General features: G+C 38.9%; 1 protein-coding gene across 2 annotated transcripts in view; it reads right to left on the minus strand.

The window, feature by feature from the left end:
* The window catches only part of LRP5 (LDL receptor related protein 5), a 107,498-nt gene that overhangs the window by 59,405 nt on the left and 21,682 nt on the right, over nt 1–26,411 (minus strand). For both annotated transcript variants that reach the window (XM_027882202.1, XM_027882203.1), the window contains 3 exons: nt 24,875–25,006; nt 9,382–9,778; nt 8,419–8,590 (listed from right to left, as the gene is read on the minus strand). In XM_027882202.1, coding sequence (XP_027738003.1) covers nt 8,419–8,590; nt 9,382–9,778; nt 24,875–25,006 — 701 coding nt within the window. The remainder of the gene's footprint in view (nt 1–8,418; nt 8,591–9,381; nt 9,779–24,874; nt 25,007–26,411) is intronic.

The raw sequence follows: 26,411 nt of genomic DNA on the forward strand, positions 1-26,411 counted from the left end.
ACAGTAAAAATCACTTTCCACCTAGCTTACAGGTAAGCTGTATGGCAAAACTCAGCATTATTCTTGGAAGAGAACAGAAGAAAGTAGGAAAACAAAAGCATAAAAGGTAACAGTATTTAAAGGCAATTACTCATAGCTATTGGCAAACAATATAGCAAGTAATTTTGAGAAAGTTACCAAGTTAAAACCTCTCTCAACTATCCTACCTGCTAGTCTGCCGAGGGAACTCAAAGTTACTCCGGTTTCCATAGAAGCCACCTTTTTCTCAGCAAATGGAAAAGATGTACTTAAGCTGCATCAGAAAATACATCAGGTTCTCATAAAGGGGGGGCTCATATCCACACTTCATAGGTACACAAGCCTTTGTACCACTACATACAAAATTCCTCTTTTAAGTACAGGAAGCTGATCCCAGCAATGGAAGTAAAGCAGAATTCTCTCCCTAGCAAACGGAAAGGGGTGATTTGTTATCAGATAGCCTAAAATACATCTTCAGGGAGAAAGGAGGGCCAGCAGAAAAGGGTGATTTTTGGTATCCGATAGCCTAAAATAATTCTTCAGGGAGAGAGGAGAGTCCCAAACATGTAAAACTCAAATAATTCTTCAACTTTGTAGTTTAATACATCCTCAGGATTTCCTCTCGATAAATATGGCAAAAGCCACACATACAGAAGTTATTCCTGAGCACTCCATAAAGACCAAATTTAGAAGGTGCCTGTCAGTTGCTCGTTTTTAAAGTTCTCCCTTTAAAAAACTAGTACAAAACAATATAGTCCCAGGATAAATCCACAAGATTTACAGGTTTATGGCAATACAGCAACCCTAATAAATCACAAATGGTTGTAGATGAAAGTAACTTCATACTGGTACAAATTTGACTGTGGAAAGACTCAAAGCAGTTTTTGAACTAGCAGCTGCCAATATTTGTGGATTTTTCACTTTGAAGCTAACGGATACAGTGCCAAGCTGGGCATATAAAAGTTTAGGACAATCCCTGATCAAGACCATTCTATGGAGGTCCCTGCATAGGATGGTCATTCAATCAAAACATTATTTGAGAATTTTCTACTAGTGCATTAACTGCCATGATTAACAAAGGCCACATGATCTCCTATATCATCTGCTTGGGACAAGAGGTCCATGCTGCAACTGCTTTTACACAAGGGGGTTTTGCTGCAAGGCTGGATTTGCTCTACTTCTTTACAGATGAGCATTTCTGATTATTTACAATGCTGAAGGCAAGGTCAACTAATATGAACCTTGCACTTGGAACAGAGAAACAGAACTTCTTGATGTTTTTCAGTTCCTGAAAATTGGAAAAAGGGATAAGAAGGGAGGCTAATCCAGTATCTCAGCACAACCCTTTAAGAAAAAATTCTCTTTACAATAGAAAAGATTTGCCTTTACTATGGAAAATCCACTTATGCTGAACAGTAGCCCAGACAGCAGTCTTCACTTCAGACATGTAGCTGCCTTTTCCATATGCATGGCCTGGGCCATGAAGAATAGAATTGGCATATTGAAATTAATTTGTAGTTAGTTATCTGGGAGATCTCAGCTTAAAGAGTTAAGAATGTGCACATGGCACTACATGCTGCCGAGGAGACGTGGTACACGATTTGAGGGCTGAAGCCTCCACACCCCTGTCTACTGGGCTGCTTCATTTCAGCCAAAAGGTGACAAAGATAAGACTAAGCCTAGGTCATCAGCCACCTGCAGAGGCACTCCCCATCCCACTCCCCATGCCATTCTATTCTATCCAGAACAGCAGAAAAAAAATTCTCTCAAGACTGCTGAAGAACAGTTTATCTTCTTCCATTCGGTCAATGAGCCTCTCTGCTCTGTGAACACGTTCTTACTACATAGGTTAGAGCAGAGAGGTGTGACAGGTCTGCTCTGATCTAAAGCATCTCATTTTGTGAACCTGGATCTGACTTTTCTTCAACATCTCCCACACTTGGTAACAGTCCTCTTAAAAGTAAACAAAACTCATGTGGTGCAGGTATAAAACAATATATTGAAATTCCTAATTAAGCAGTAAGAAAAATACAGAGAACTTGATCTTGTAATTAGAAGAGTGCAGCTAGAAGGCTTTATGCTTCGAAACACGATATGGACATTGTTGGCAGGTAGAGGATGGTTATATTTCTGTGTTCCAGAAAGGGGTAGTATCACACCAGGAAATTCTGAACCAGAGTTCAGGGTTTAGAAACATGTAACACACCCAGAAGAGTTTAAATTAATTAGAAACCTTGAAGATCTGAAATCACTCACCAGTCTGACCTGCTGAACATAACAGATCACTGTATGTCATCTGTTTCTCACTACAGGTCAGTGTGTACAAGGCTGGACCAACTGCAATATTATTTCTATGATAGTAAGTTAGTCAAGGAAGATAATTCCAAATATGCATAAGCAGAAAACTCCAAATTCTTTCAGCAGAGGAAGCTGAGACTCCACCAACATCCCTGCCAGTCTGAACTGAGGTGCTTATTCTTGACCCCAAGTCTGCTGGTAAGTCTGACAGTGTAAGGAGAAAACAGCCAACAGGCAGGTAAGAGAGTGGTGGTAACAGAATAAGAGAGAATAAAAGACCCCCTTCCCCTGGTTGTGAAGNGTTGTGAAGGGTTTCCTTTGTCTTCCTACAGGGGCTTTATATAGTTTTGTAGAATTAGAATCTGTTTTGGTCAAAGATACAGCTTTCTTCCCTTCCAGAAAGTTTATGTTCCAACACAGCAAAGTCCATCTGGGAAAACCAAACATAACTAATTTGTCAACAGTATTACTAAACTCTGAGAACTGCCAGAGGTCTGTGATAACATTTTAAGATAATCTTTCCTCCAAATGACTCCTCCTATCCATTCCACAATGACTATGTGGCTCCTGGTAAAAATCTGGTCCCAAGCTCACTAGTATAGATTATTTTCCTTCAAAACCTTAAAAAATAATTGGTTAAACATAGGTCTTTGGACACTGCTACAAATAAAGGTCTCGTGATAATGTTTGCTGAGCAGCTCCCTCCAAGTAAAACAAAAAAACTCCATCCACATTCAACAGCATTCATGCTTGCTGGTTCTTCAAGCAAAACACACAGCAACACAGAAGCCTAATAGCTATTTCAAGTTAATAAAAACATAGTGGTATATAATGTTCACAAACCACATACACAATCTCCAACAAAAAAACATACTCAATGGCCACAAACACGCACTCGTGTCACTCCCCAACAAAAAAACTTAATCCCAGTCAGGAGAGTCGTACATTGTAAACAGAAAAAACAGAAGAGGTACAAACAAAGTGAAAGGAGCAGCCCAGGTTGCAGGAATACAGTGCTGAGCGGAGCTTTATGAACAGCAGGGACGAACAAGTGGTTTGCTAGTCCAGTTCTGTCACGTGCTATTCAAATTTAACATATTGTAAGTCACCATAATGTGATACACATCACTTTAGATATGTAGCACTTGCATCTAGAAAGGATATAGTTTATAAATTTATCAGAAGTAAAGAGTAGAGGATAGAGTAAAAAGTATATGTATCATTCATCTAAGGACCATAGTATAAGCTTCAATTAATAACATTTCACTGAGAAGTTTCAAAAAAAAAAAAAAAAAAAAGAAAAAAATCACTGAATTTAAGGATCCCTCACTATCATCAGTTGAAGTGACTGATTAATGCACCTGCCTACTTACAGCAATTTAAGATCTTAGATCCATTCTTTTGATCAAGGGGATCCTGTATTTCTTATTTTTATATCCATTTAACTTTTCTGTTCTCATATATATTACTATATTAATATTCAGTATGGGGATTATTTACACTAATGTAAGTATAAATTAGGCCTTCTGAAATACAGTTATATTTATAGATGAATAATGCTTTGAGATTTTTATATCTAATTAGCATGTAGCAATAAGTTTAAATTAGTTTTTCTCCCTGTGAGATTTGCCTGTTTCAACAAATCAGTCCAGAATATATTCCAAGTAGTTCATTACACTACATAGTTTTTAAAGTTCTTTGGTGAAAAATGCCAATGCAAAGAAACACACACACACAAAAATGTGTTGGTTTTGAGAAAATGTCTCATGTATGACCTAAATATTGCATTTTTTAGGTCAAACAACTGGAAAATAAAGTGTAATATATGAAGTATACCTGGACTTGTTGAATTAGCAGCCTTAAATTAGTTTAATTGTTAATTTTTTCCCCAGTATAACTGACTTCTACAAATCCTACTCCTATTGAAGTTACAAATTGTTCCAAATGCCCTTTTACACTATTTATGCATAACGTAATCAACAACAAACTAATTGTAAAGTTTGTTTCCTTCAATTTCAAGGACAGTCCGCATAACTGCACCTTGGAAAAAAATTTCTGTGAACTCCAGGATTGTCATCAGGTTCTGACTTACACTTTCAACTTAAAACACCCCATAAATTTGCAAAGAATTACTGTATGTGATTATGAAACTTCCACAAAAAACAAATGAAGGACATTTGTCAACAGAGGGGAAAGGGAGGAGGGGGATGAGGGGAAGCTGCCAGGAGGGATAGTCTGCTGAATATTTGTTCCAAAAATATTGCACAAGCCTAAGTAGAATGCATACATAATAACAGGTATCTGAAAATTTCATAATTGCTCATTATGCAATTATACCTTAGGCACTTTAGGCAAATATACTGAAGAAATAATACATGGGAAAACCTGGCTTACCACAGAATTTTTTTAAGGAGAATTAAGAAACTATACACGTGGGTCTTTGCTTCTTTCTCTGCTGGAACCCTGTAATCCTTATTAATCTGCTGTTTGTTCCTGGAAAGTAACTCTGTCAGGAAAATCCAAAGTTCAGTTGGATTAATCCATGTCCCTGGCTTATAGCTGAAGCTCTGATTTTGACAGACACAACTCAAAACTTGCTATCTATTTTTCATTGCCATACTTTGTCAAGCTAACTAAAAAAAAAAAAAAAAAAAAAAAAAAAAAAAAAAAAAAAAAAAAAAAAAAAAAAAAAAAAAAAAAAAAAAAAGAAAAATTTTAAACCTGGGAATAATGTTACCACAGGGTGCCAAATTTGCAGTGAAAGCCCTGTAGGCTCCTGTCACGCAAAATTTTGACAAGCCTTGCCAAGTGGTTTCTTCAGGATGCAAACTGCTTGCAAAGTGACTGGGCCTTTTGTGTTGCAGTTGAATGCTGCAGATGGGAAGGTTAGAAAAGGGGTTTTGACAGGAAAGGGTAACTGCTGTTTTCACTCTGTGAAGCTCTACACGCACAGGCAAAACACAACCTCCTGGTACAGGATGATGCTTGGTGTACCCCCAACAGCTCTGAGGTATTTTCTAACTGTGCAAGAGCGTACCCAAAAGTAGTGTCAAAATGTGTTACCAAAACCAAACAAGACTATCCCCGAAACAAACCAACCCACCAAACCAGAGATATTTACAGCACATTTCAAACCCGAGGTCCAGGAAGAATAGGACAGATGTCTTCAGCTTGTCAAATTTCCGAGCTGTATAAAGTTCAGTCACTGTTTAAGAAGTTTATATATGAACAGGCCTTCCCAGTGAGAGTAAGATGACTCTCTGCAGATCTAAAATACCAGAAACCAGAGCAGAATACCAAGCAGATACACACAAATATGCACATGCTATATTCACTCTTGTTTTGTTCTATATGGAAAGGATTTGAAGGCATGCCATGTGATGAAAGGAATTCTCACCTACAAGCAGTTTGTCAGAAAGTACACAGAAAAGCTTCAAGAGTTCACCTTTTACATTGTCAAGCATCAGTCTTAACATTACTTCTTTCCTGATGGGCTTTAAGACCAACTGTGCTCTGCACTGTCCCTCTCCATTACCATCTAACAGCTCTTTAGGGTCCCATCTTCAACACAGACAAGGCAGCACCTTCTTTGCCTTCTGCAGGAGAATGTAGCTGCAGAGAGAAACTTTCTGAACTCTGTAAGGGCCAAACAGTTGGCTGAAGACTTCCTTCTTCAGGAGCACTCAGCATAAATCTGAATGTCATTTTAGATGAAGCAAGAACTCCCTTCTTGCAGTGTAGCAAGAGAGTAAACCACCCAAAACATCAGCAGTTTTTTTTTTTTTTTTTATTGCTACCTAATGAGTTACAAAACAGAGTTACATCCCACTTACGCTGGTTTTAGGTGCTACCATAAACTAAATTTATCCAGTAACATGCTTCAAGGCAGTTTTAGGTGCTTATCCAGAAAAAAACAAAAATCTCAATACTCAGCCTGGTCAACTACAGTATAAAATATGTGTATCCTCGATTTGCAGTCAGTTGATTTGTGCCTCTGACAAGCTGTGGATGCCACATACACACAACACAAACACAGAACAAATTACGACACACCAACTGCATTGGCAAGCCACTTAAATGGCATGTTCTTGGCAACAGAACACAAGCATGAGAAAATGAGTTTATGTTGAATAACTTCAGCCAGCAAGTCAAAGTGGAAATGCCCCACCTCAGACACCATACAGTGAGGTTTCATCTGTAGTGAAGCCACCAGAGCAGTACAAACTATGGTTTACTGTGAAAATCTAGAGTATTGACAGAACCTGTCAAACATAAATCCTGAAGAAAAGGACTGTTACGTTATAAATAGAGCAAAATGAATAATAAATGTGAAAAAAAATCCATCGGGGATTTCTTCTATTCTAAAATATTTTCTTAGCACACTTTTTTCATCTTGTAGAGGAGTATTAACGAAAGGAAGCTCTATTAGAAACCAACCTCAAACTGACCAGTATCCAAGCTGTGTCAGTGACTGTTAGTCAAAAAGTTCCTTCCCAAGTGAGTAGAATATACAAATGTGACTGGTACATATTCCAAAATGGAAAATGAAAACTTGTTTTCTAATGAAAGTTCTGCAATACACATCCATTTCCACTGATAACATGCCAGTGCCATTTTAACTCGTGCCACTCCAGAACAGATCACAACAGACCCTTTCACAGCACACTTCATTACAGTGAGCAAACACACTTTTTTTTTCCCCCATTATTTTTGACCCTAAATGGGCCTACTGAGTTATTTGTTAATACAGGCTCAGAAGGAGACAGTGAAATTAACAAAAGTAAACTCCAAACATATGGAGAAAAAGTGCAAAAAAGGAAAAAAAAAGGGGGAAATTTTAAATTGAGAATATTTACACCTGTTTTAATCTAGGAAAATGTGGAATCCATTGCTAGGAGCATTGAGATTTCACTCTTTGTGCTAGCAATTAAAATGAGGTTGCACAATATGTAGGAATCAACATTATCTACAGTGTCACAATTCACTTCATCTTAAGTGTATTTCCTGTTTGCAAGACCAAGTGAACCACTCTCTCCTGTATTTGCAAATAAAAGGTAACCAAAAAAAAGGAAGTATAATAAGCAAAAGAAAAACCAAGTGAATAAAAAGTCCTTGCTTTCGTTTCTCTGATTTTCCTAAACTTTTATTTTAAACCAAACTGTATCACTGGTTTTGCTGCCTTACAATGAAGTGAGAGACTGAACAGATTGCCTAACCTAACCTAACCTCAAGAAACACATGGCACAGCTTTGGTCCCAGATATAAAAGGCGGCATCTGTAATGTTCCCTGTCCTGCAGGCTGAAAGGTAAGGGGGACAGGACCTCTCTGACCGTCATCAAGCCCAGTATTAGCTACTGCCAAACACTGAAGTTAAATTTCTGGAGCTAGCAGACAGTCTTGCTTCTCCTCTTACTGAGGGTAAAACCTTTAGAAAGCACAGTAATTCCTCAGAACGTATTTCTCTAAATTATTTATCTAAGAATGCTGCATATGCTACCGCTCCAAGCAACACTAAAACTCAATCAATTTCACAGGCCATGACCAAAGTAAAAAATTCCCTCTTCAAATTCAGTCACATAATGCCTACATTGTTCACAAAGCGGGCAGTACATTAAAAATTATTTCTTGTCCACAAATCTGGACAGCGCATAATCATTAACATCCTGAATTATGGCTCCTTAGGGCCCCCACATCCACCTGCTCCTGTACATGAACTTCACATCAAGTCTTTTGCATGCAGCAATTTTAGATAGTAGTTCCAAGCACCACAGACAAGTCAAAACACCTTTTAAACAGATTTTACCCCAGTGTCCCAATTTGTTGCAAAAGCCTCAGGTAAAACCTGAGATTTCAAGCAATTAAATTCCACTTGGAGCAATGTAGACATAACAAACATAACATTTCTTGCAGAGGTTTTCTGAACCACATTAATGTACTTCCTTTCTTCTCAAATATGTCTTGTTATGCTAAATATCATGTTAATATTAATGAAACAAAAGACTCCTCCAAAAAAAGATAAACGCATCCAAGACATAAAGCTTGAGACAGGAGAATAGCACTTGTTTTCTACAAATGTACCCAAATATGGCTCTATTACTCACCTCAATTTTATCTGTTTTCGCATCTCCCCAGTAAAGCTTGTTTCTTTCAAGATCCAGTGCCAAGCCATTAGGCCAACCAAGGGATGTATTCACCAGAACTCGCCTTTCTGAGCCATCCAGATAAGCACATTCTATCTTTGGACTTTCACCCCAGTCTGTCCAATACATGTAGCTGTAAGAAAAAGAGGGGAAACAGTTAAAGCACTCAACATACAAGACAAGAACGTGTCAAGATTTGTCTTGCTTTTCAGAGAACTTACTTTCTCCTTCCCCAACAGCAGCAAACAAGCTAACTTGAACTGTAATCAGCACTGACAATATAAAGTTTGAGCACTAAATAAATTAAACTACTGAAAATGTGTGGTGGCCCAATTCTTTCCTAGTTATGATAACACTGAAGACGCAGAGAAAAGAAAATTCAACCAAACACCCAATGTACAGGTTCACTGAACAACACCATATTTAGAAGTTATCTTTTATCTGTACAGTATTAAAGGGATATGGGAGCCCCTGGTGGTGCAGTGGTTAAGGACGGGGCGCTGTCACTGCCGAGGCCCGGGTTCGATTCCCGGTCGGAGCCACTCCCCGGGCAGATGGAGCTCGTTAGCCCTGTAAGGCAATCCATCTACGTCCTGAGGACCTCGCTGCCACCGTCCAAGCTCGCTTGGCCCCGGCAGATGAACCTCAGGATTAAAGGGTGGGCTCAGTTCCCCGCACACTGTGTCTCACCTAAAAAATCCAATGCGCAGGCTGGAAGGTGTAAAGACCTTCCCCGGTTCTTTGTTCGCGAAGACTGGCCAACACACACAATTAAAGGGATAAAGTAGTGGAAAACCAGTTATTTCCACAATATTTGACAAACAGCACACACATCATCCCCCAATTTATAAGTTTTCGGTTTCAGGAGATCGTAAACTGGATCCAAAGGCTTACCACACAGCTATCAATAAACACAAAACTTACCCCATGACAGGATTGAGCACTATGGCCCGAGGTTCATCCAGGTTTTCTGAGATAAGTATCTTTCTTGATGTCCCATTCAAGCGGGTCACTTCAATGCGGTCTGTTCCAGTATCAGTCCAGTACAGGTTCCTCGCCACCCAGTCCACAGCAATACCATCTGGGTGGTTGATTTCTGTGGTTACCAGAGTCTGTGCTCCAGCACCATCCAGGTAAGCCCGACGGATTGCCCGGACATCATCATCAGTCCAGTAGATGTAGCCTTCCACAGGATCATAGTCTATGGCAATTGCATGTCTGATATTGTCTATCTGTAGAATAATGTCGGTGAAATCCGGCGTGTCCAGAGAAATCCTTCTCAAGTCAGTTCTTCTAGCGAGCAGCAAGACTTCTTCAGCACCTGGGGAGAAAACCATTCACGGTATCACTTCTATTGCTACTGATGTGAAAATTTCAATAGAGCACAGCAGGCTGTGAACTATTACTGTCACTATAAAAAGAGATTTCCTTAAATAAAGACATCGCATTTTCATTAAAATATAGACTTGTCTGTATTTTAGATGACAGCTTCTTTCTCCCGGCCTTCTAATCTAATATGGATTGCAGCAATCTCTATCAGGAACCTAACAAATAAATAAATATATTGGTGGGTGTAGGTCCAAACATTTCATCATGTTATACAGAATTGCTCAGCCAAATTCTCCACTAGCTGTATCAGTGCATTAGACAGTTTTCACACACACACCCTGCATAATAAATGGAAAGGGCTTACGGAAGACTCAGATATTTTGTAAACAAATTACATTAATGATTTGCTCCAGATAGCCCAACAAGAAAGCAAGTCACAACCACAACAAGTATTTATCATCTGGTCAAAGTTGATGCAAAACTAATTCTAAGGCAATAGGATTGCTGTTCTTTTCTCTCCTCCATTCTTCCTCCCTGCTGCAAAATTCCAATGCTTTGGAAAGGGTCCCAAACAACAACCCGGAGTACATTTCAAGGACAAATGGCATCTTCAGTGCTGTCTGACACTGAAGTGGCAGCTTCTTTTATTAGTACAAAAGGACACAAAATAAACATCCAGTTGCTTAACAAAGTTTCCCCACACTCACCCATGCATGCCTCAGTACAAAAAAAGGAGTATGTAGTTTTTTCCTATTCTGATATTAAATTGATGCTGTGTAGCTTGAAAAATGACAAGAAGTTTTTATTGTTTAGCAACACTCCAAAATTGGAAATCTGAATAGAAGTACTTTGTTGTATTTTATCCAGACCAGCAAACACCAGCAGGAGAAGGCAAATTCCAGTTCCCACCAACAGCCCAGACTGAATGAAAATGGCTATCATGGGACATATCTTTTGAGCCCACTAGGATTACAGAAATTCAAAGCCTCATGAGAATATTCTTCTAGAAATATTCACACCTAGATATGCTTATGGCACAATGAATCTATTGCAGAGCAAAACCAAATTCACATTATCAGCGGGAGCTGGACTGTGCTGCTATTTGCTTTTGGGTTTGGAAATCAGGGCTTAGGCTCCAAATAATATCTCAGAAGCTCTGAAAACAAACAGTGCTCAGGCTGCAAGTGTATAATGCAAGAGAGAATTTAGAAGAGCAGTGTTGTAACATCACCCAAACTCTTCAATCTACCTCAAGAATCAGCTCCTGAATGAAGTAGTGCCGCTTTTCTCCTTGACAGGGATGCTTGTTCTCACTCCTGTGTCACCCCCTCTCACATGCAAGCACAGCATGGGTGTGTGTTGCAAACTACAGTAAAGGGCTGATCCAAACAAAAACTAACTCAACAGAAATAAATCCATCAGCCCAAGTCAACAACCAGATCTGCAGAGCTCCACAAATACTTGTGCTGGCACAGGGAGGGACTCCAACAAGCATGATTCTTCAAGTCAGCATCAGCTGACAAGGTTTGATAACTACATCATTAGCACCAATAAACTTTGGGGGAAGGCTTGAAGGAGAGGAACAACAACTCAAGACTCACAAACATCGTTGAGAAAAGGGAGGAGTTGAAGCCCATATATTCATGACAGCAAAGTAAGAGAGACATCTAACACATGTCCACAACACAAATTTTTTAACTTCAAAGGTTGCAAAATAAAAACAGATTTTCAGGAATAGTGTTTCTCATGCTCGAAATTTCTTCTCTCTTCTGGACATAGCAAAACTAGTAACCTTTCTATTGAGGGAACAACATGCCTCAGCAATCCATAGAAGGCATTACTTGCAAAAATATTTGTTTTCAAAAGCTTTATGAATATCCTGGATTTTAGAACCTTTACTAAATAAAAACAATGGGATACCTAAACCAGCTTTTGATATTTTAAATTATTTTTAATAATGTTGGTTTAATTCCTAAACAGTAAAAAATCAATTAATCAATTTTCTTAAACACCATGGTGGACACAAGTCCAATATAAAACTTATCCTCCTCTATCATGCTTCTTTGCTAGATGCAGATTTTAACAAATCATCTTTGAAAAATTAGCTATCTATAATGACAAACAGCATGAAAAAAAGGTCACACTGTTAACTACTTCATGGTAACTGCTTTAGAGTACATCAAATGTGATACCGTTCCCCCACAGCTATTTTGAAAAGCCATTTGGGAACAAAAGCAGTCCATACTCTGTGATGCTGTTCTTACTCTCTGCGTCAAGGATTACCCCAGGAACAGTAGTCTCGGGGCTATGCTAACATCTCTGGACTAGAAAACGGATCAAAACCTAGATAATATGGAGAGAATCAACTTCATGCAGAAAGGGAGGATCTTCAAAATCAGTTGTATTCAAAACTCACCTCTGCAGTATTAAAAACAGTATTTTTATGGAGACTGTGCAACTAGAAAGGGGTTTAGATCTCTTCTGTTTCATTAAGGTATTTGTGTTGACATTTTCTTACAAGTTCTTAACTGGTATCGATATCCATGGTGCTAAGCATTACCCGTGCTTGTTTTATTCCAACATTACCACTTTTAAAGAACTTACAGTGTCACCAGGCATTGGTTTATCCAGAGCACATTGGCTTCACGATGGCAAAAATGAAACGCAATTCATGGCGTATTATATCTTAATTACTATTACTTCTATATTACCTCCAACAATATTATTATCCACCACCAAATAGTCTCTTTACAGGAAAAAATTTTCCAAAGGTCCCACCCATTTACTTGAACACACAAAACCCATCTGATTTTCTAATGCAAATTAGAATCACATCCTAACAGCCAAAGGGGAAAAAAATCACTGTTAGAGAGAGCACCTGTAAACTAGGATGTGGACCTGCAACTGCAGAGGTCAGAGAGGAAAGCTACAGCAGCACAGCAACTACAGCAGAATCAAATACCTCATGGAATCAAGTTTTATATCGAGCTTCTATGTTTCTGAAATATTTCAAGTGCAGGAGTCAAAATAAAAACTCCTGTTTAGTCCAAGTTAAGTAAAAATTCAGGCCTCAAAACTCAACATGGAAAGGGGGGGTGTGTCTGGTCATCTAAGTGCTCTACAAACAGAGAAAAGTTTTGAATTATATGTTTAAAAAGACAGGCCAGGAAGGTGAGGTGGTAGAGTTGCCCTTTATGTAAGAGAACACCTGTAATGCACAGAGTTCTGTCTCGGGGAGAATGATGAGCGAGTTGAGACTTCATGGGTTAGGATTAAAGGGTAGACGTGGCCAGGGTGCACTGTCGTGGGTGTTTGTTCCAGAACACCTGACCAGGAGGAGGAGGAGGTGGATGAAGTCTTTTACAGACAGTTGAAAGGAGCCTCACAGTTACAGGCCCTGGTTCTCATGGGGGACTTCAGCCACCCTGATCTCTGCTAGAGGAACAACACAGCCAGGCACACAAAGTCCAGGAGGTTCCTGCAGAGAATTAATGACAACGTTTTCATGCAGGTGGTGGAGAGGTAGAGGTGGGCTGCTGGATGTTGTACTAACTAACAAGGTAGGACTGTTTGGGGATGTGAACATTGGGGGCAGCCTTGGCTGCAATGACAAGATGGTGCAGCACAGGATCTTGCAATAAAGAAGCAGGGCCATGAATAAGGTCTGATGAAAGCTAACTTTGGCCTCTTTGGGGATCTTCTTGGAAGAATCCTATGGGAACACGCGCTAGAGGAAAGAGAGGTCAAACAGAGCTAGTTAATATTCAAGAAACAGCACAGCAGCTGTTCAGACATCCACAGCACTCAGGTTCATATCCACCTTAACTTCTTAATTTCTCCTATGTGTCTGCAATCATAATCTTAATAATGAAATACAAGCAGTGTGAAGCAGAGACCCATCAAATACATGCCTAGCAACTGATAACACAGCAATTACCAATATTACAAGTATTTCTAGGACAATCAACATTACAAGCCTCATTGCATGGGAACAAACAGATAAGAATCAACTGCATATGTTTTGTCTCTTCCACAAGCGATTGCAGCTTCACCTTGGTTCACTGTGAACAAGGTCAGAGATAGAGGAAGGAACTGGCAGTCTAAGGCCCAGATCATGTCTAGAGATGCTGATGAGACAACAGTTTGAAAGACACTGTTAACACCCCCTAAAATTCATAACTAATATCAAAACAGTCTACACTTCCTCACAGCAGCAATAATTAGACTCAACTTTATCTCATCCAGCTCTGTCATATGTTCACCTGTGCATAAGACCACACATTTATTTGCATACAAAATAGTATTTTGACCAGGAACAGCTCAGCCCAGACCATGAATCAACTACACCATGACTACAACCTTCCTGCAAACAGAAGAAAACAACCTGTTTCTGACACATTCAGCTGCTCTGACTCCTACTGCAAGCACACACTACTGTAGAAATATTCCCATCCTCAGTTCTGTCCCATGGACGTACATGGCTCAACATGAACAGGGAGAAAAAACCTACTCTCTGCTAACCAACCAACCAACCAAGCAAAAATACCACCACCAACAGAAATATCTTCACTTCAGTTGACAACTGGGACGTTTTATTGATGGATGAACTGGACGCCTCAGTAATTTCTTCTAACATGCCTCTAACTAAGACTTAAGGGAAAAAGAAATAATAAGGGAAATGAGCTACCAATAAAGTTCTGCCTTCCTGGCAATTTCTTCTCTAGAGATGCTTAACACTAAGTCAAATATTACACAACAAGACCCTTGACAGATATGCATCCTTGAACGTTAAAAAGCACATGAACAGAGAAAACGTTACCACATATAAGAAAACGTTAACATATCAGTATGTTACACACCCTGCTTGAAAGTTGGTAGAAGTTCATTATAGAGAGTAATTTGACAGGTGCAAACCCCCCATCTTTTATTGCACGGTAGTTTAAAATTACAGTGTTGGTTATAACCGTATTGGACTCCATTAACAAATTTCTGCCAGAGAAAAAGAGTTGGTAGCAGGCTCTGAGCACAGCACAAAGCAATGAGAACTTTACATTGGTTCTCTTTAAAAACCTGGACAAACACGCTTGTCTGGCTCATTAGTTTTATCTGTATCATGGAGGTATTTTGATTATTAATGTTGGTAGGAATGTTTTCAAGGCTACAGAAGTGTTCTGCTGTGACTTGCCTAGTGTTATCCTAGATACCCTAGAACCTGCCTAATACATTACAGCTAGCTACTTACCTAGTGCTAAAGTGCTATGGCTTATATTTAATTAACGTCATCTTCAAAATCCTCTCTCACTGCAGTCACTTTTCTAACCACATGATTAAGAGATTCCCAGCAAAATTGCTAACTGTTACAACATGGTCATATATAATAGCACACAATGAACAAAAGCCTTTTTGGGGGGAGCGGGGAATGCAAGCTATTCCAACATCACAATTGCAGAAACCAAACACTTCAGCAAAAAGCTTATGCAAAGTTTGCCATGCAAATCATAGATCAGAAAACCAGAAGGAACTAGGTCCCTCTAAAGTTTCAATTTAGAAAACATTTTAAAATACACAAACTAAAACAGTTTTAATTTTTTTCGACTGGTTTAAACTTTGAACTATTTATTTTTCTCTACTCTTTTTTTTTTTTTAATTCAGCACAAGCTTTCCACAGATCTTCAAAAGAAATTTTCAGCACGTCTAATATCCATAAAAGCTGATGTAGTGTTCTGGTTAACAGAGAATCATAGAATGGTTTGGGATGAAAAGGACCTTAAGGATCATCTACTTCCAACCCCCCCGCCATAAGCAGGGGATGCCACCCACTAGACCAGTTTGCTCAGGGTCTCATCCAATCTGGCCTTGAACACTTCCAGGGATGGGGCATCAGAGCAATATCTGAATTTCAAAAAAGAAACAAACCAAAAAAAAACCCAAATAGAACAGAAAACAAAATAATACCGTTCAAAGCACTTATTCTCAGTCCCTGAAGACTGTATGTTCTATGTGACACCAATAAATCCTACAGAAACAGGCTAAGAGACTTTTCTTCACTTACACGTGATGCTTTGCTCCCATATCCAGCAATCAGTGTTTTCAATATCTATGCTAGGATATTGTCTTTGCTTTGCTTTGGTTGGTTTGTGCTCTTGTTATTAAAAATTCATGCTTCAGTGCTGGAAATGGTGACTGTATTCTATTTGCAAAATTAACTGCAATCAGAGCTGACAGAAGCAAAACAGGCCATCTTACCAGCTTGACAAGGGCTTTTTTTATTCTTCCATTAGTCCCCTTCACATTTGAAAAGTAACAAGACATCTATAATACAGTAACAAATGTTCCAATTTATTCACCCAACCTAAACCCGTAGACTGCAGTGGTTGCCTCTGCTAATCTTTGCCAGAAAATGCCATGCTATTCCTTTCCCATTTGTCTGTCTGCTAATTAGGCTAGAACAACGATCTATTGTGGGACTCATCCCCCAGTTTTATGTACATGCATGTGCATGTACCTGCACGTACAGACTCAGTCTCGTCACAAGCAACTTCAGAAATCTCTATATTTGTGGGGAGAAAATCAGATAAACTGTAAAAATGGGAAAGCTTTTAGCTCTTCTATAAAGAACAAAATGGTAAGCACTTTTTTTTTTAAAGAGTGTGTTAAAAGCACTTTGACTGCAGGCAACTCCTTTACAAGCTCTTTGAGTACAGCAATATCTCAGCAGTCTTGATAAACTAAAAAGATTTTTCAGAAAAGTATGGGATTTTTTTGGTTGTTGTAATACAGTGAATTACCTGGCAAAGTTTCAGTGTAAGGCAAAAGGGGGCAGAGGGGACCAGAGCATGCTTTTTAATAAACTTTCTACAACTATGACATCTTTCACAAGGGTTCAGTATTAGCCACTCTTCACACCACAAGAAAAAATATGTAATGAAACTGTGAGAGGTTTAAATCAACGACACTGTGTAAAATCCCATTCCTGCTCTTCAGCTTCCTCAGAAAACAGTTGCAACATGAACATCACTATGCATCCCAGTTCAGGCCTTTATTTATCTTTCAGTCTGAGAGAAAGATAGCACTGATTCTTACTGTGTGACAGTGGTGGGCTGCAAAAGGCTGGCGATGCACATGCAACGCACATCAGGGTTACCAATTTAAACCAAGGGCTACACGCAGTGGGAGTATGCAACCAACAAAATAGAAACAGGAAAGGTTTCTTTGAAAGAATGTTTTGAGTGGCCACATTCAGACAGGACTTGATTTAATTGAAAGGTAAGCAGGCATAAGGAAAACTAACACTTGTGACAAAGAAAGGAAATACCAGAGCACTTACGTAACTCATAAATTACATCATATCTGTCTGCATGTTACAGTGAAAAAGCTATTGTCTACTGTTTCTTCCATTATCTCAGTAGCAGACTTCTGAGAGTTACTTCGCCTGAACCAGAAAAAACACCTACAAATCAGAGTTTTGACACATTCATACAGCCACCAAAATGAGATCCCACAGACGGACTATTAGTTAAACGGCACAGCTGATAAGATCATTAGCACAAAGCAGCTGACTCAGACAAAAGTTATGTTTCTTCCAGAAAAGGCTGTTGCAACACAGAAATCATAGCTTTCCTATTCTAGTTTAGGATGGAGCTTCTTTGAGTCTGTACAGGCCTGGTACTACACTTGTGAGCACAAAGTTTTGCAAAGTTACTACTGACAGAGGATCAGATATCTGTTAGGAAGACTTACTCAAAAAAGCATAACTGCACGGGTAGTACCCAGAATCAGAGACCAGCACAATCATCCAGTTATAACTCTACCAAGCAGAGAATCTGCCCTTACACATAGGTTTCATCCAAAGGCCTCAAAGCACTTGAACTAAATCTTACCCTGCACCACCACCCAGCCTGAGGTCTGCATATATACATATATATATATATATATATACATATAGGTAGGTAGAAAGATTTTTTAAAGACAGAGAAGTTGGAATGTCAAGTAGTAAATCTGAATATTAGCTTATGGATATCAGAGTCCTAACTTCTACTCTTTAGTAAGTAAAAAAAAAAAAAAAAAAAAGAACATTCCTTTGCACGGAATTCTTAATAACATTGCAAGCCATAGGAAAAAGGACAGGCCAAGAAAAAGTCTGGCCAAAAAAAGGGTAGGCTTTGGATTGTGGTTTTTCATCGCAAAGCATGGTTTTTAAGTTTACATGCACCTATTCTCTGCTGGAGATGTACAACTTCACTGGCTCAGAGTAAGGAATCACTGACTTCAGAAGTGACATCCATTTTACCACAGAGGTTTGGCAGTAACACTTTCACATACATACAGACACTGATCAAAAATTCATTACAACTCAACAAGATACATAACACTTATAAAAAACCCAAAGCAACTGAACACAAATGCAGCAGCTTTTCTACAACCCCTGCAAAAGAAGTTAACTTCTGTTGACTTATTAAGTTTCTCTGCACTGCTGTCCTACTTTATGCAAGGAGAAACAAATACTTTATACCCCATGAGCCCTCTTTGAGGCTGGTAACTCTAAAATGCTTTGGAATTTAAGCATTATTTATTATGTTCCAAGTCTGATGGGGCCAGAGAAAAATCAATTCTGAGCTGAAACAATCAAGAAAAAACAAAACAAGAAAACAAATCAAACAAAAACATACAAACATTTGCAAATTATGGTTTGCAAATCTAGGGAGCACCTCAATTTCACTGTTGCTACACTGATGCAGTAAAATAGAGCTCAGCCACCCAACGTTTGAAGAAGCAGTCAAGCTACAGCAGCTTAACAAGTTATCACTGAGTCTTGGTAACTTTACCTATATACATAGCTAGCACATACTGGATGCAAGATAACAAAGTTTACACATAAACCTTTTCAGTACAGATCCAGGGTGTGGTTCTTTTGCAGCATAAAACCAGATTTAACCCAGAGACTTAATAGCGCTGAAAAGGGAGAGTGTCCCTTTTTCCTTTATACACACACACAAAACCCCAAACTCTAACCACACTCAAAATAAACTCTAACTAGTGTTTCAGAGTCCTGGAAAGTAGTCATCAATTTGAAACATGCACCAACAAAGCTTGAAAAGAAAGTTTCATTCACTAGCCCTGGAAAACCACTGACAACAGAATCAGAAGATGATATGGCAGACCTTCAAGAATGCTCCTCCCTCCCTCCAGGTTTCTTCCTTACAGCATGTTTCCAATGGCTTTTATCCAATGGAATTAGAAATAAGGCCATTTCCATATGAGGCAATTTCATTTTCTCGCTACACAACGTACTCCCCATTAGAAGTTGCTATGAATAGAAACTAATGCAATCTTTTGATATAAATCAAATAAAATCATCACCATAATGCACTATAAAAGGCAAGGGGAAAACAGACTCAAAACAAACAACAACTACACATGAATGAAAGGGAAAAAAAAAAACATTCTTGAAATGTTTATGAAATGGAGTAGAAACAGAAGAGGTAGCCTCTAGATTTCCTGGACTCTTCAGGTACCCATTGCTGGACAGTTTTTACTTACAAAACCTACAGTTTCAACAATTCAGTATAAGCAAAAGAAGTACAATACACCTTTGGGAGTGCAACAGGGAGAGAGGGAGTGAAGAAAAAGTCCTCCAGCTTCTGGTAACATCTCCCTCTGGTAGTCAGACATCAGGCACAGGACAGAAGATATCTAAGAAGTAAAAGCATCTTGCAATTGAAAGCCCATGGTTTTCCTCAGTTGCATTTCAACTACAAGCAAGGGGAATAAGCAGGTATCCAGCCAGATTTCAAGCTTCTAAAAAATAAGGTAAAATACAGTTTTCTTTTTGTTTATTTATCTTGTGACAAACAGATTAGGACATGAGTGCTGCTTACCAATACAGCCGCAAATCAATGCCAGAATATAATCAGAGTTTATTTATGATATGGAAGCTTTCTCTTCCAGCACCCCCCAAGTGCTAGAAGACTTCAGACAGTTATTTTAGGTTATTGACACAAGGTCAGCAGAAGCTTTCTCAGGTACTTGAAAGAGCTGATTCTACAGCAATTATCCTTGATAACAAATGTCTCCCTAACCCTTCCCTTTTGCAAAGAGGCTGTTCATCTCCAATTAGCAGTTGTTCTACTTAATATACTGTTCCTCTTTATATATCAGGAAAACATGTTTAGCAAAAGAGACTTTCTCTGGTAGTTAATTCGCATGAGATAAATACTTCACAATGAAAATATTTGTCTGCCCATTTGTCTTGCTTGGAGGCTTAGTTGCTGTAATAAGGTAATGATTGCTCAGCCAAGGAACCTCAGACAAAACTTTTAAAATGTAGGATGTGCACCAAGAAACACACAGGAGACGTGAAGAAGTGCCTTAACATTTCTTCCTTCAGTACTCTTCTATCACCTACATAAAAACCCCCAGTATAATTCCTGCAGTACTTGCCAGAGGTTCCAAAAACACTGTTTTCTATTTTGCAATGTGCAGAATGCAAAGGAGAAATAAGACACTGGGAATATTAGCCAACTCTGATCAACTGCCTCAACAACAGGATCAAGGATAGATAGGAGAAATTAACTCTTCAAACACTGAAGCTAGCACTTTTTTCTCCAATTATGAAACTGGGGGCGGGGGGGAATGTTTCTGGTTTTTATTTCAGAAAACAGAATTTCCCCATTTATTTGGGGAAACTACAGCTGTAACACCTTCCTGAAAAAAACCCTTCAGCTTCTATCACCACATGATACTGACTCGACAGTCAAAGCTCTCCCATTTTCAGGCAAATAAGAGTTACCTTCAACTGAAGAAATGCACCTCTGGTGAGCTGAGGTCAATGTGCCATGTCCCAAATCACCACTTAGATTCTGACATACCAGGGGACAAGATTACTGCAAAAAGCAGCTGGCTAATTAAACATCTGGACTGAGATATCTAAAAGGAACCACATTTTTAGAAAGTACCTATCACTGAGGTAGACTGGAGGAGGGGGAGCAGAGGAGGGAAGAAATTCTCCTTTAAAACAACCTCCTGCCACTGATTAACTAAAAGAAGGTTCTAAAAATGAATAACTTTTTTAGTTTGACTCACACTATGCTTAAAGCTATATATACGGCAACAGCTCTTATGCTGGCTTAAAGGACTGCTCACACTGATGTACAGTATGAGTATTTCCGTATCTCATGCAGCATAAACTTAGTTTCTGGAAGGGTAGATTTGCAGGTATAAAGAAGCCACCAAGTTAACTGAGAATTCAAGTACCTGTTTCAATGTCAAACCTGCCAGCTACATCAGCAGGCCATTCACAGGTATCCTGGGACACACAAACACTAACACTTCCTGCCCTTAAGCATTTATAGCATGCACTAAGTGTATATATATATACACATTTTTTTAAAACACTCATACCCTAAGTCAATTTAATCCAAGACAATAAAGCTGATCCTCTTTCATTTGTGATAATGGAAGGAATTTAAAATATAAAATAACAACTACAAACACTTTAGGGTTACTAAAGGGCTTCCAAAAATACCCAGATAGGATCTTGGATGCATTTCCTGGTCCCAGAGAAACTTACAGGAGCTTTCCTGTGATCTCAGTAGGGTCAAGTTTCCACTACCATCATGAAGCACTTCTCTGTGTATTTTACTCAATTTATCAAATCATCTCCAGATTATCTCCAGCTTAAGAATAAGAAATTTAAACTTTAAAAGGTCATTTAAAATATTATACATGTTTATGTATAAAATATATATACAGCATCTGACTAAAAAAACCCTGAAAGAAGCAAAAGTCATAGAAGAAAAGAGATGTGTTAACAACCAAAATAGTATCATTTAGCCATGTAGGGACCCAATGTCACTAGTTACTGTACCAAAAAAATTTCTATAGCCCTTTCTATTGCCTTTCTGGAGATGGTTTTGCTCAGTCTACTTACAATCAGAGAATATCTCGAGTTGGAAGAGACTCATAAGGATTATTTAGTGCAACTCCCTGTTCTTTGCAGAACCACCTAAAACTAAACCACATGACCAAGAACATTGTCCAGACACCCCTTGACTTAGATCTACACTAAGCATTGCACAGTGTATTAAAAGAACACACCTCAGTTGGCACTGCCCTTACTTCCAGGCATCACTCTTTTGTGCAAGCTTGAAAACACCAAAAGCATTTCTCTGAAACTATGGTAAACTTGGAGGCCATGGACAGAGAAGGGCTATCTCATATAGATGGACATCAGGCTCTTACTGGTGGTAAAGATCAGAGCCTGGATTTAGCACTAGAAGGTAGGAGCAGCCTAGCTATAACGAAAGACTGCTTATGCAGTTTACCATGAAATGCTTCCCCCTGCCAAACACTTGCTTAAATTGCACTTGATGTCACATTTGTCACCTACTGCTTGCATGGAATGCAAATATACATATACCTCAACAACCCGTATGCCTTCTTACCAAGAGGTGTCTCATGCTGCTTTCAAGTATAAAAAGGAGAACAGAATCATGACCTTTCCCCACACAAATGGAAAGACAATAAATCAGGGTAAAATTAAATCTCCAAGAGATTTCAGTCTCACAGAAAGCTTTGGGTTGTTTTTGTGTGGTCTGTTGTTTGTTTGTTTGTTTTTTGTGGAAGCAACTACAAAAAGATTCCTCTTAATAGAGACTTAAATTTGATTTGAGAAGAATTTAGATATAACAAATCCATGTAACATGCAGGAGCGTTTGATTTATTACATCTGCCACAGGTTGTACAAGAAACAGAGAAATCACCCTGCACAGAATGAGACAATAAAGTAACATCAGGCAATTTCCTTCATATCAGAGAGTAAAATACATTATGCAAAATTAAAAGGGAGACTTCACAGAAATTAATACCTTCCCCTCCAAACTCCAGAGAAGATAAAGGAAACAGAGCTACTGTTTGCATGACTGTTGTTGGTAATCCAGTGGGCAGCAAAATAAACCACCTACCTGCATAAAACAAGTACACATTCCCAAAGAAGAACATACACTTGATGCCAGTTGCAATCAATCTATCTATCTATCTATCTATCTATCTATCTATCTATCTATCTATCTATCTATCTATCTACCTAATACCCACTATTAGTGATGGATATCTACTGCAGAGCTGATTAGAACATAGAGAATGCAAGAATGAATCAACACCAAAAACCAAAACTACATAATAATGGACTTATTCTTTTAACACAGACCCAACAGTTATGGCTCCAGCATATCGACAGTTATGTGTTTCATAAAAATATAAAAATCCAAGTTTTCTGAGTTTCAATACATACAGATGTAACTCTCAGCAAGGCAAATACTGGCACAGCCTGTCCTTGAATTCATGTTTTTTGTTAATTACATAAGCCCCTTACCATTCAACACCCTTTGTAAAGAGTTACAGAGCTCTGAACATTACCAATATATGTATTCTTCAGTATTGAAGAGAGCTGAAACCACGTAAGAGCCTCAGGGCTTTTCCGTACAAGAATTCTTTCGGACAGATGCATACAGTAACATTATATAGTTATATTTGCACCAGTAAACTCCCCATGTGGACAGAGACTTTGAGAACAGAATGTTTTTTCTTCCTGCAGACAAACCCTCAGTAGTGTTTGTGTAATTCATCTAAAAGCCTAAAGTCAAAGAGGCTCAAATGCCCAAGTGACTCTGTACTTTTGCACTTTTGCCCAAGCCAACAGGAAACAAAATGAAGAGGTAGTCAGCATCCTTGCATCCACAGCTCCTGCTACAACTTTACTACAAAAGGCTCCTGTGGAGAACAAAAAGTCAGTTCTTTGCAACCAAAGAGTTAATTAATAAGATGGGAAAGAGGGGCACATGGATGTTGGCATAAGGCAGACAGGACAACAAAACATGTGGAGCTTGGGAAAGAAATAACCCACAAAACTGAACCAAAAGGCCACATTCTTATGCAAAACCAGATTTCCTGTTCTCGTCCCACTTTTTTGCCCTCTTTGACAGAACACCCTTGGCAGATTGTCTGGCCTGACAATGGAAAGGTGAAAGCACAGTATAAGCAGTTGCTCCTGCTTGTGCTATCCAACAAAATGCCAAAAGCAGGGTGACCTTCATTCCCGCTGCCAGAAACACGAGGTCAATATGAACGTTTAAAAGGTTGTCCTGAGCATTCAGCAAGGTTTTTATAAAAACTGTGAAAGGGAAACTTTCCAAAGCTGAAGGAGGAAAGAGAAAAGTCTTTCAGCAGCTGTAAGGACTACCTTATAAGCCTTTCAATTACAGCAGGATGAGCTAATAAAGCTGGCCCTTAAACCCTGGAGGTTCAGTGTTTAAATTGTGGTTCAAATTCACAAATGAAAGGCATCTATTTTATGCTTGCTCTAGTACACAGAAAAATCAAGTAACATCAGAAAACTATTAAAGTATTTGACTAAACTAAAAAATGCACAGGAGATAGGCAGCAGACTCGACAGAACATTATCCAAAACCTTGCCTCCCACCCTATCACTGTTAATTGCCTGCTTTTGTAAGATGCACGTTTAAAAGAGGCTTCCCAATCCATGACAGAACCAAGTTTTGAAAGGACACCACTAGGCTCATTCAACCTGTGGATAGGAAATATGCATCTAGTTATACTTTCAATTAAAGCATATACTCTAGCTATTATTCTCTAAACAGGGACATGGAACAGCCACCTAGAACATTATTTTCTCTAGCTCAGCTATCTCAAAAACTCAGCCACCACTTCTGTATCATTGACCTCTACTGGACAATGAATGGGAGGGAGCAGTTTGTCCACTGTCTGAATGGAAAGATGTCCTACACTAACTTACTCTTAATAAAATTCTTCAGTGATGGGTTCCACATACTATTTCATTCCTATGGAGAACTGGCAACACTAGACAGAGTCAAAAGTCTCTGATTTCTACACAGGATTCTTAGTTTAGTTCATAAAAATCACCATTTTTGGTAGCTTGGTGGGAGGTTTGGATGCAAATGACATTTCAGTGTACGAGGCAGCTCCTCTCAGCTCGTTTCAAGGCTCAGCTTTGAAGCAGTGAACCCAAACCAAGCAAACGCTGTGACTGTAGAAAAAGCCAAGCTCCTACCTGCTTTGCATGTTCTGCCATCGTCTTCTAGCTGCACACCAGTGGGACAGGCACAGCTGTAGAAGGGGTCTCTTGGAGACAGCAGGCACAGATGGGAGCAACCACCGTTGTTTTCTTCACACGGAGTGTGAACTTCAAGAAACCAAAAAGATTTATTTTCATTTTTCTGGAAGCCTTAAAGCCTTCTTTTCTCCATGAGGAAGAAATTATAGATCCCAAATAACTGGCACAGGCTTTAGTGCTAAAACACAGAGGAATCACAACACAAACTGTCTGATTTCCCACACCACTCCCCACCTCCCCATCCCCAGCATCCTACTTCTAGGGGCACCTAAACTGAGATGTAAGCAACTGGTGGGGTGACCAGTTCTATCAAAGAAAGGAAAATGTAACAATTTGTACAATTCCTACATTAAAGTCATGTTGCATTTTAGAAATATCTTTTTCTACTGCAAAGCTTTTACAGCAAGACATATCCCTGAATCATCAGGAAATCCAGAGGAGCAACATGTAAAGTCACAATTTTGAATATGTAAAAGAAAAAAAGTTGGGGAGGAGGTGTGTACAGGACAGGGATAGACAAAACCCAATGTTCCTATCTCTTTAGATGGGGAAAAAAATGGCAGTAAGATGTGAAACTGTAATAATAAATAATTATGGATAATATTCCCACTTATTTAAAAAAAAAATACTTGCAAGTTGTGCAAGATCTCTGCAAAAGTACAGTTTGAGTAATTGTCCGGACTACTTTAATATAAAAGAACAAAATTTACGGCTCATGTTACTTTTGTTACTTCCACTCACACTCACAGAGGAAAAAAACGGTGAGGAAGGAATCCAAGCCTGATCTTAAATGAAGTCAGTGGCATCTGAGCTATTTTCAGCATATGCTATTTCCCCATGCGCCATACTTACTTTGTGACTGACTCAGAAACATTATGACCCAAGCCTGGGACATTCCTGGAGCTAAAAGCAATGACAAGAATTCAGCATAGACAAACTCTTATCCGGAGCTGTGAGATAAACCAGGGTGCTGTGCATACCCAGCAACCACAATGAAAACTTGCTTATGTTCCATCACCAAGATAATCTCCAAACTCCTTTTGCTTACTTTCAGGCCTGTTTACTCACATCCTATAAACTTTATTGGAATAACAAATGGTATCTTTAAGGAAGCAGAATTTACAGTTGGCATAAATAAAGAAGCCAATCCAAATGGCAAGAATGTCTTCCCTAGACAGAAGCTGATTCTTCCTAGAGCTACATTTCTACACCATTGCTTTTAAGTCCCATTCAAAAACAAAACCTAGACCAACTGCCACATGGAATCACACGCACATACAAAATACATGCAGCCTTACTTGAGTACTCTACATGTGACTTCCTCTGAAGTAGCATCATACAATATCAAGAAAAAACAGAAGCACATACATGTTCATCTAAAAGCTCAAAACTAAATACCTCTCCATACTAAAACATTCCCAAACTATTTGCTACATAATGAAGATTAAAATGATCAAGTCTGGACTGCAAAATT

This window comes from Empidonax traillii, unplaced genomic scaffold (genome assembly GCF_003031625.1).
Source record: "Empidonax traillii isolate 1590-97213 ecotype Southwest subspecies unplaced genomic scaffold, ASM303162v1 scaffold103:size1334136, whole genome shotgun sequence".
In the NCBI taxonomy this organism is placed as follows: domain Eukaryota; kingdom Metazoa; phylum Chordata; class Aves; order Passeriformes; family Tyrannidae; genus Empidonax; species Empidonax traillii.